The sequence below is a fragment of the Vipera ursinii genome (genome assembly GCF_947247035.1).
Source record: "Vipera ursinii genome assembly, chromosome: 12".
Lineage (NCBI taxonomy): Eukaryota > Metazoa > Chordata > Lepidosauria > Squamata > Viperidae > Vipera > Vipera ursinii.
Genome location: NC_139525.1, coordinates 1744821 through 1755357, shown reverse-complemented (window position 1 = coordinate 1755357; position 10537 = coordinate 1744821). Strand labels below are relative to the sequence as shown.

Below are 10537 nucleotides of genomic sequence, written 5' to 3'. Positions count from 1 at the left end.
CCAGGAGAGACTATGAATTCAAGTCCCATCTTAACTATGAAAGCTGGCTGGGTGACTTTGGGCCAATCATCAGGAGACTGGGAGTTCTAGTTCTGTGATCTTCCTAGCCAGCTTCCAACAAGCAAAGTTAATGGGAAGCTGGCACAGAAGGTCACAAACAATGGTCACATAACATCTTATTTAGCAATTGCAGCAAAAAGTTCATAAAATTGGGTGCCATCACATGATGTCTCAATAGCTGCACAATTTTCCTTGAATGATACATAGGATTCTAGTCCAAAGAAGTGTTGATATATCTATGTACATGGTTGTGCTTGCATAGATACGTGAAGATGCAGCACTCTTAAATGACCCATCTCAATGTATTTATTCGGAAACATCCAGATTCTTTAAGTGTGCCTTTTCCTTCCAGAGGACCACAAAGAAGAATGTGGGTGAATCTTGAATAAAAGCATCCCAGGCTGAAATGCAATCAACAAATCGACAGTCTCCAAGGCCTATTTATTTATTTCCTATAATTTTATTCCAACTCTCTGTTCAACCAAGATACATATATTCATGTGCACGTCCGTATCTGCGAACAGGGTCGCGCATGCTCAGACACCCCACCCACCGTTATCCGGGCCCATTCGTCCTTTCTCTCAAACCCTGGCCACGCCTCCTTCCTTTCGCCATGCTTTCATCCGGGCTTTCGAGCCCCGTTCGAACGCGCTGACGTCACCTATATAAAGGCCCTCAGCCCTTTGTTCCTCTTCAGTGCGTCGTTGCAGGCCGGCGGGGACGAGGTAAAGATGCGGGGTAGCGGTTGAGGGCGGCTTACTTTTTTTTAATGCGGCCTTTTTAATATAATATATAGGGACTATTTTGTCTCACGCACGCACACCGTTTCCCTGTCGGCGGGAAGCGGTCCCCAAGGCCGTTATTTATTTTGCTTTCCCTCCACACCCCTTCAACGGTTTTCTCCCTTCCCGCTCTTCCTCAGGGGGTAGCTGAGGCGCCATTTTAAAGCTTTAGAAGTGGGTGAGAGGTGGGTGGCGGGAAGTGGTCTCACCGCCCTTCCCCACGGTCTCCTCAGGGAGGGTCGCGGGAGCCGCCATTTTGCGTCCGCCTTTAGAGGCGCCTCGATGCTTCGCGCGCCCCCGCACCCTTCAAGGCGCGTACGACGGGGGGGGGGGGGAAGGGCGACGGGAGTGAGCATGCCCCGCTCTTTCGGGAGGCTGGTTTTGTTGACGCATGCGCGCCGCGCGTTCCTTTCGGCCGACGCGCACGCGTGATTTGCACGAAGAGGCTCGGGCCTTTTGTTTGCTAACCGAACGTGGGAATCGGCTTTTCCCATTTTCTTAAGGGTACTTTTTAAAAAAAAAATCCGACCAAATACGAAAACCGAATTTCCTGGAAATTTGCCCGGGTTTCTCTGCTTGGGTCCATTTATATTTTGGAATAAAACTCGGGCAGAATGCAGTGGTCGTGCATTGAGCAGTCTAGAATGCTTTTATTAGGTTTTTGTTAAAACACGAGGTTCCTTCAACGGTTTATTCTGTTTGAACAGGTAAAGAAACTTTTTAGGGAAACCGTTGAGAATAGTCAGGGTTGAATGCAGGTTTTATTCAATAGAGGGGTCCTCCAGAAATATTTGCTAACTGCTAAATTTTACAATACTTCAGTTGCTATTTAGGTTTTGGGGTCTAAATGAATCTGTCTGAATCAGAATAGAGCTGGAAGGGACCGGTGGAAGTCTTCTACTCCAGCCCCCTGCTCAAGCAGGAGACCCTATATCATATATCTGGAGGGCATTGGTTTGGACAGAATAGTTAAAGATTAATTTTATTTCATTGTATTATGGCAGTAGAGTTCTATTTGTAAAAGTTTATTAAAAGGAACTGAGATTTGACTTTAAGAAAAACAATTCTGGAATGAGGTTTAAAAGACCATTGTGAGTAAATGCAGTTTGTTCATGTTTAAACTAGAACGATATTATTTTATGATGTCATATTGATTTTATCATGCCATATTGTCTTTTTTTATTATAGTAGGAGGTTGGGTCACTCTAAACATTTTAGCAAAGCATTGATGAAGTAATTAAAACGTAATGAAAATGGAATGCTATCAAAAGAGTTCTCCCATATGCAGGAAATCCCAAAAATCACATTGCAGTTTGATGTGACTATATTTTATGGTTTCTGAAGTTTGGTTGTGTTCTAGATCCCAAAACCTGTCAAAATGGTTGAAGCAGATCGGCCTGGGAAGCTGTTCGTTGGTGGATTGAACATTGAAACTAATGAGAAAGCTCTTGAAGCCGTCTTCGGCAAATATGGCCGTATTGTAGAAGGTAAGGAAGGACAAGGCATCTTGGTGGGGTTTTCAGTTCTGCTGTGATGAACTTAGCATTTTTGATCAGCTGAAGTGATAGAACTTACCTATCCTCTAAGAAGTTCTGAGCAGGCTTCTGTGAATCCTGGGTATACCCCTGTAAGAGCAAACAAAATAATGCTTCTATCTCTCTTAGTTCTCCTTATGAAAGATCGTGAAACCAACAAGTCCAGAGGCTTTGCTTTTGTAACATTTGAGAGCCCAGCAGATGCTAAGGATGCAGCAAGAGATATGAATGGAAAGGTGGGAATTAATGTCTGGTTTTTATTGTGATGAAACACAAAGGGGAGTACTGAAATAGTTTCAAAGAATCATGTCTATTGATTTTCTTTCTAAGATATATTGCTAAGCACATTGATTTGTGCTTAGAGTATAAGCCACCCTGAGTCTTCGGAGAAGGGCGGGATATAAATGGGATTAAAAAAAATAAAAATATAATTTAAGAAAATCTGATGTCTTTCAACTTGGATAGAGAAGGTTGCTTTCCAGTATCTTTTAAACTGAAAAAAAAACAGTATACTATGTCCTTATTCCAGTGGTAACAGTACCATCAGAAACATGCCAGAAATGTGCCAAATGTTTCTTGGATGCTCCTCAAAATACAAGAAAAAAAAGTTATGTATAATGGGACAGCCACATGTTTACTTCTAAAATATCAGTATTGCAACCTGAAGTTAAAAAGACAAATGACTTAAAATACTGTAGTAACATATTTGCAAATCTTACTTAATATTCCCTGGTTTATTGCAAGTACAGTGACAACCCTGTTAACTAAGCAGCGACTAATAAATAGCATTGGCACTCTGAGTGGGATTAGTTGCTGATAATACCCTCAAATGAAAGTCTAGAAATGTAATTAGCCCAAAGGTAATCATTATTTACAAAGATTGAATTAGATGCCTTTGTTCAGTCTTTAGATGGAAAATCCATTAAAGTTGAACAAGCTACCAAGCCAACCTTTGAAACTGGTAGACGTGGCCCTCCCCCTCCAAGGAGCAGAGGACCCCCAAGAGGCCTTAGAGGTGGAAGAGGCAGCAGTGGAACCCGGGGGCCTCCTTCAAGAGGCAGTCATTTAGGTATGTTTAAGTTCCTGTGTATTGATAGCATACAAGACTTAAGAGACGTTGAATGGAAAGAAGGAAAATAGCTGGACAGAAGGGAAATAAAATGCTGAGAGCAAGAATTATTAACACTTTGAAATGCAAAAAAGGTTACAGTCTAGATAGTAATTTGGGATGTCTGTGTGGTCTTGTACTTAGATGAGATTGGTGACCTTAAAGTCTGGCATGAATGGACTTGTATTTCAAAAGCAGGTCCAGAGCAAATATCTAGAAGGCACCATGCTAAATTCCTACCTTAATATGCAAAAGCCAGTTTCATTGATATCATCAGGTAATATTTTAAATTAGAAACAAGGAACATTAGCCATTGTTTGCTCAATGAGCATGTTTCTTGATTTTAAGCAGATGCTGATCAGGCTGTGGGTAGCTCCTGGTCTGGATGGCTCTTTACTGTACCTCACAGCTTAAAGGCCAACTGCCAGGGCACTCCTTTTTGTGAGCTTCCTTGAAAGTATCTGATCGGCATGTAAACATGAGTGTCTGCTGACCTGGGTTCTCACATGTGCTTTGAATTTAAACCGGAATAAAGAATTCTTGGTCATTGAAAGGCTCAAGAGTTAAAAGAAGGGCTCATGTTACCAGTTTTAGCTGCTTTTCTGTAACTCATTAATGGCCATAGCATATAGATACAGATTTGTCCATACATCGGTCATATAAGTTGCGCAAGTGTCTATCTAGGGGCCTTGATCCAGGGCTGACTGTCAGGGATGTTTCTTGGGACAAAGGCAATCGTTCTGAGCATGCTTGTTCTTAACCCCTTTCCACTTCTGGTGCCTTTCAGCATACTGATGGTGCTTCTGAGGATGTCATTATATGCTGTCTTCTAGGTTCTTCTAGAGGCCCTCTCCCAATGAAAAGGGGCCCGCCTCCCCGCAGTGGGGGCCCACCACCCAAAAGACCTGCACCATCTGGACCTGTACGCAGCAGTAGCGGGATGGGTGGTAGAGGTAAGCATTGTGCAAATGCTGCTTTCGTTTGCTCAAAGTCTTAACTAAAGGGAGCCATGGCAGTTGCACTTTTAGTTCTTAATGCTGTTTGTGAGGGTACTTTGCTCTCCAGGCATTGGATACATCACAGCCTAGCAAAACTATAAAATACTTTATTGGGGACATAACAACACCCCCCCCCCCCCGTGAGCTGTTGCTATGGGTCAACTCTGCTCTTCTAGGCTATGCAAGATGCTGCCGCCATGTAAATTTGCCTTCTCCCTTGCAGTAGTTGCAATGAGGTTGTGCTTATGCGTGGTTCTTCCTCCTGTTGCTATTGAAGATTTGTATAATAGTGCATAGACTTTTGCCTCCACTGAAAAAAAACAGTATAACAGTTCCACTCAGAATGGGGAGAAATGCCTTCTGATTGCCTTGTTTTTATTTTAGCGCCCCTGTCACGTGGCAGAGACAGCTACGGGGGGCCTCCACGAAGAGACTCCTTGCCATCACGAAGAGATGTCTACTTATCCCCCAGAGATGATGGCTACAGTACTAAAGACAGGTAAAATAAAGCTTGTTAATGAGTTCAAGCAGATGTCCTTGAACTTTGCAATTTTGCTTGTCACTAATAAAAAGTAACTTTATTTTAATTTCTGTAGTTATTCAAGCCGAGATTATCCAAGTTCCAGAGACACAAGAGATTATGCCCCTCCGCCAAGGGATTATGCCTATCGTGATTATGGACACTCCAGTTCACGTGATGAGTATCCCTCGAGAGGTTACAGGTACCTAGTGTTCAGTTGTATGTGTTAATATTCTATAGAGTTTATTTAGAAACGAGTGTGCTTCCACCCACTTTGTTCATTTAACAAGGCTAAAAGTTGTAAGGATCTTGAGAAAATTGAAAAGCCCAAACAAACCAATTCCTTAAGCCATCTCCTCATCTGTAACAAGGAGGGACTGGTGTTGGTTGCCAGTCTGTCCTCTGCCTAGGACCATTTGTCCTTTTGAAGTTAAAATAGCCCTGAACAAATGGTGGTTATGAATGGCCTGGGAGCTCCAGGATTTGGCTTCACCTGACAACCATGAGATTTGGTTAATAACGGCAGTCAACATAACCAAATCATTGATGGCAGGGATTGCCAACACTGAATCGTTTGGCGATGACGGTAATTCCAATCAAACTGCCATTGCGAGCCATCAACAATGGTGATGAATACTTCTTTTGAATTAAAGATTGATGGGAGGCCTTTCTTTGATGCCCTTTTAAAGACCTCAGAGTGCAACCGTACATATAACACTACCCTTTGAGCGAAGTGGTTAAACAGCAGTATTACAGGCAAACTGCCCACAGCCTGGAGTTTGATCCTGCCAGGGCTCAAGGTTTGCTCAGCCTTCTATCCTTCCAACATTGGTAAAATGAGGACCCGGATTGTTTGGAGCAATATGCAAATAATGCTTTTATTTTGTACAGAGTACTGTAAAGCACTATGGAGCAGTATATAATCCTAAATGCTAAAGCTGTTGCTGTACCTCACACTTTGCAAAGAAGAGATGGGGGGAAAAGATACACCATTTAGAAATGCAGAGAAAAGAAACTCAATGAAAACAAGGATAAAAAACTTATTTTCTATCACTGTGAACTTTCTGTATTAAACCCTAGTAGTTATTCCTCCTACAGCGATCGGGATGGCTACGGAGGGCGTGACCGGGATTACTCGGATCATCCCAGCGGAGGCTCTTACAGAGATTCCTATGAGAGTTACGGTAAGTGCTGACTTCGAGGGTTTCTAAGGAATGTGTTAGGCTTCTTTCTTGACTTGCTAGAGTACTGCTCCTTAGAGGGGTTAACGTGGTGGGTTTTTCTGCTGCAATGGAAGAAAAAATGTAACCGTTGTTTTTATTTTAACAAAACGATTGAATTGCAGTTCCCTTAACCTATCGAAGCAAAGTTCAACAATTCTGAATTGCATCTCTCACTGGAAAAACAATGGCTGAGTTTCTTCTATAAAAATAGCAAGCTGTTCTGGAATAATCCCCAAAAAAGAGCTACTTTGTGAAAAACCAGCATCTTCAAACAGCCTGTTTATTTCCTTCTCTGCCTGATCCTTCCCCCACCAAATATAATGTGAGATTATATTTAAACTCCTCCTCAGTTTAAAAATCCAAAAAAAAAGTCAGAGAAGCCATTGATGCAGTTCTTTTAGAAACTCAGATGTAAAATTGTGGTGATATGATTTATAGTGTTGCCCTATTACCTGACCATTGAACCTGCAGGTAACTCACGTAGTGCTCCCCCTGCACGCGGGCCCCCTCCATCATATGGTGGAAGCAGTCGCTATGATGATTACGGAAGCACCCGAGATGGGTATGGTGGAAGTCGCGAGAGTTACTCAAGCAGCAGAAGCGATGTCTACTCAAGTGGCCGAGACCGTGTGGGCAGACAAGACAGAGGCCTTCCCCCTTCTATGGAACGGGGCTACCCTCCGCCACGCGATTCTTACAGCAGCTCAAGCCGCGGAGCACCCAGAGGTGGCGGCCGGGGAGGGAGCCGCTCGGATAGAGGCGGAGGCAGAAGCCGATACTAAAAACCTTTGAAACTCATGGACCAAATCAAGTTTTTTCCTCCTCCCAACACAAGGAATGTGGAAGTTTTATCTCGTTCCCACCCAGAGGACTACCGAAACGATGTTTTTAACTTTTTTTTTATTGTTGCTTGTTAAGTTCCCCTTCATTACTGATGTTTTTTGTGAGGAAAGAGTAAAACATGTTTAATTTCATTTCAAAATTGTTAATAATTTCTCTCAAAAAGCAGATGTTAATGTATGCCATTTTGAGCCTATGTACTAGTGTTGTAACCTTTTCAAAGTAAACGTTAACCCTGAAATGCCACTTTTCACGTCATCAATGCAACAGCCAGCCTAAGGCACTCCATGCATCTAAAATGGCCATGGATCGTTCTGCACATGCAAGCATGCCTTCTCTATGATTTGTTGGGGGGTGGGGATGTGTGCCAACCCTAAACTATTAAGTGTCCTCTGAAATGCAAAGATGCTCCCAAACATGACCTGTCTTCGGTCCTGTGTAAAATGCAGGATACCATTCAGCCTTTAAGTCAAAACCACCAATGGATAAAGCTGAATGTACATTGTGCCATTCTACGTCTTTCCTTAGGCAATTTGCAAGAACCTCACCCCCTCAGTAATATATTAACCTGTAGCAAACAAGCTGCAGAGTTCTGTAAATTTAAAAAAAAAAGAGGTTTGGCCCATTCCATCCAAGAAGCTGCAGAACGTACTTGCTCTTACTGTTTCAAATTTTTGCAATCCTGTAGTGTCTCATTTTTAAAGGAACATCTTTGACTCCAAAGGCAAAATGGAGAAAGTAAGATAAGCAAAGAAGTCTTTCTCACCAACCTCTGAAAAGCTTATGGCTTCACATAAACAAGTGAAAACTTTCAGCATCCCACAACAGCTTTAAAGCATCAAATGCCTGTGAAACAGCAAAGATGGTAAGCAAAGCAAAACTAGTTTTTCGGTCTAAGTCAAACGTGAAACCAAAGCTATCGTCCTTTTAGTACAGTAGGACATTCTGTGCATCATGGCAATGGAAGTTTTCTAGCTTTTAAAGAAAGCGCCAAATGGAAAAAAAAATACCTGTGCTGGAAAGCCTTAGGCGAAGCCTTCTAAATTCATCATAACCTTGTCTTGGATGAAAATATGTATGGAACAAAGCTTTTGAAAATGATGCTAAGAAAGCAGCTTGTAAACAAACGTCCCCATAAATGGTTGGGAGGGACTGTTGCTTTTTTGGCCAATATGTTTCAATGAAGATACTTAAAAAAAAAAAGCAAGTTCCTTGTACTTTTAATTAAGAAATGTAAAGCAGTAATACAATCAGAACTTGGCTTAAATTGCCAAATCTGTGTTAACAGCTTGGGAAATGTCAAGCAAGCCATGATTACGAACTTGATGTTTAGTTGGATGCCTGACTTTTTTCTTTATACTGTAGTCTTTGGGAGTTCTGGTACCTGGGCAACTTGTCATGACCCAGATGCGGCCAGGAAGTTCAAAAGATCCTGTTGAAATGTAGTAAGACCTGAAGAGACCTCCAACTAAAGTGCTCCTCTAAACCTTCCAAACATATTTGCCAGTCAAATGGACTTACCTTGAACAGCACCCTTGGAAAGAAAACCAGAATCCATAAAGCCATGCGACTCTTTCACTAAGCCATTCCAGTTCATTCCAGTCCAGTGAACCTTCCACCTCTCAAATGTATAAAATGTTAGATCGTGACAGACTAATCGGCAAACCCAGGTTTTTTCCATTTCTGGGGTGGTCTTGGGTTTGGGCGGTTGGGCCCACTGGAATCTTACATCGTCTCTCGTTGTTGCAGGCTGAACGTTCCCTTTAAGATGAGACCTGGGAAGCAAGCAGTGTGTGTGTTGGAATGAACTTCATGCTTGTAAGCTGCATCAGAGCAGCAGGTAAGATGGAGGTGAGGGACACCTTAAAAGTGCTGGTTTCAGATACCTTGCAAGTAAAAAAAAAGGTTGAAGTAGAACACTCACTGCCCAATTGCTGCTGGTTTGTGGAATTGTCTGGCGTTTTTTTAGTTCTACAGTTCAGTTTGAACAGGCCGATATCGTGTCCCATTTCATGAGACTTGCATCTGCTTTTGCAAGCCAAAAACAAATGCATTGATTGTTAAAGTCAGTAATAAATATTGTATCTAATATGGTTAAAGTACCGATACCTGCCCTGTAATCGGTGGAACTCTTCTAAAGTAGTACTTGGTGGTAACTTGTTTTTTGCCAGTGGACATTGTGGCTCACCTTCTACTTGGCATGCCATTCTTAAATCACTTTTTTAATCTTGGGAGATTCAAACAGTTAAACAGCTGGGGATAATGTGCTTGTGGGGTAATATCTCCATTGACCTTCACAAGGATAAGCGGACAGCTCTTAAGCTGTGAAGCCCAGAATTTCATAAGAAATGATCCGTCACTTGAAAAGACATTATAAGAGAGGAGTTGTGCTCATTTACAGCAGCTTGTTCAGAAACTAAGCAGCCAGTTATGTTTACGTGCAACAAAGTAAAGATCCTAAAATCATTCTTTTTGTGCTGTGCAGTGTTTCATTTTTGGAAATGGCTTTAAGCTAGTTATACTAACAATACATTTTGACACCCTTTCTGTTCTGACAGTCTCCTAATGTTTATATTCTAGGTACAGAATTGTGTGGAGGCCTCTAAAGAAAGAAGCAGACTCAAAATACGGCTACAAAGTTTAAAGAAGGCAATTTGCAGGAAAGTCATTCCAAAAATGCCATTGTCTGTTTTTACTACAGACACCGCTCGTACGTGAGATAGAGTCTTAAATTTCGGATGGAAATTATTTCTGTCCTCTTACAAATGCGATTGAAATCCTGGCAGGCAGACATCCAGCAAAAGCCATGGCTTGTGACTTAGAGTGGGTGTCAGGAGCAAGAATTGGGGTGCCTTAAGTTAGGCAAGGTGAAGTGTGTGTCTTTCTTGAATAACTGTCAGAGATTAGACTGCACTGCAGGAGAAGGATTTTCAAGATCTGGCCAATTGTAATGCTGAGCTTTTCCCCAAGAATAACTTCTTAAATCCTTGCATTCAGTATGATATTTAACCAGCAGTTGAACAACAATTTGATTTCACAAGAACATCACAGCCATCTATAAATGTTTTGGTAAAATCTCATGAATGAGAGAGCATAAAGTTACTAATTCACTTTTCATGAAATGCAGTTCTGAAAAGGAGCTAGTGCCAAAAATTTAAGAAACGGGTAACATTTTGGTCAAATGAAAACTGACGCATCATGGAAGACAACAGCTGAAACTGGGATCCTTGTGTCCACTAAACTCAATAAAGTTTTAATTTCCTCCCAAGCTCTTCATTACTCCAAAATGGTCTGTGATAACAGTTCCGGCTTTCAGAATGAAGGGGGGTGCAGGAGTGGCCAAAGGCTAATTACTGATTAGATAACCAGCTTTTCTGGCAGGCTTTTGGCGTACGGGTAGTTTGAACACATTACAAGGTTTGAATGGGTTGTCAAAACAGATAAAACAGCTTTTTCACTGAGGAATATAGA

At 41.9% G+C, this 10537-nt stretch overlaps 1 protein-coding gene across 2 annotated transcripts; it reads left to right on the top strand.

Moving 5' to 3' along the window:
• The first annotated feature begins 682 nt into the window (after nt 1-682).
• On the top strand, nt 683-10334 carry RBMX (RNA binding motif protein X-linked). Of its 2 annotated transcripts, none has more exons than XM_083371919.1 (10): nt 683-785; nt 2203-2329; nt 2507-2613; nt 3281-3446; nt 4319-4438; nt 4868-4982; nt 5080-5205; nt 6102-6187; nt 6698-8906; nt 9647-10334. In XM_083371919.1, exons 2-9 carry the CDS (start codon nt 2221-2223, stop codon nt 7006-7008), a joined length of 1140 nt encoding a protein of 379 aa, XP_083228045.1. In that variant the 5' UTR covers nt 683-785; nt 2203-2220; the 3' UTR covers nt 7009-8906; nt 9647-10334. The 2 variants fall into 2 exon arrangements, with proteins under 2 accessions (XP_083228045.1, XP_083228044.1); XM_083371918.1 differs by having other exon boundaries at nt 6087-6187.
• Nucleotides 10335-10537: the final 203 nt, after the last annotated feature.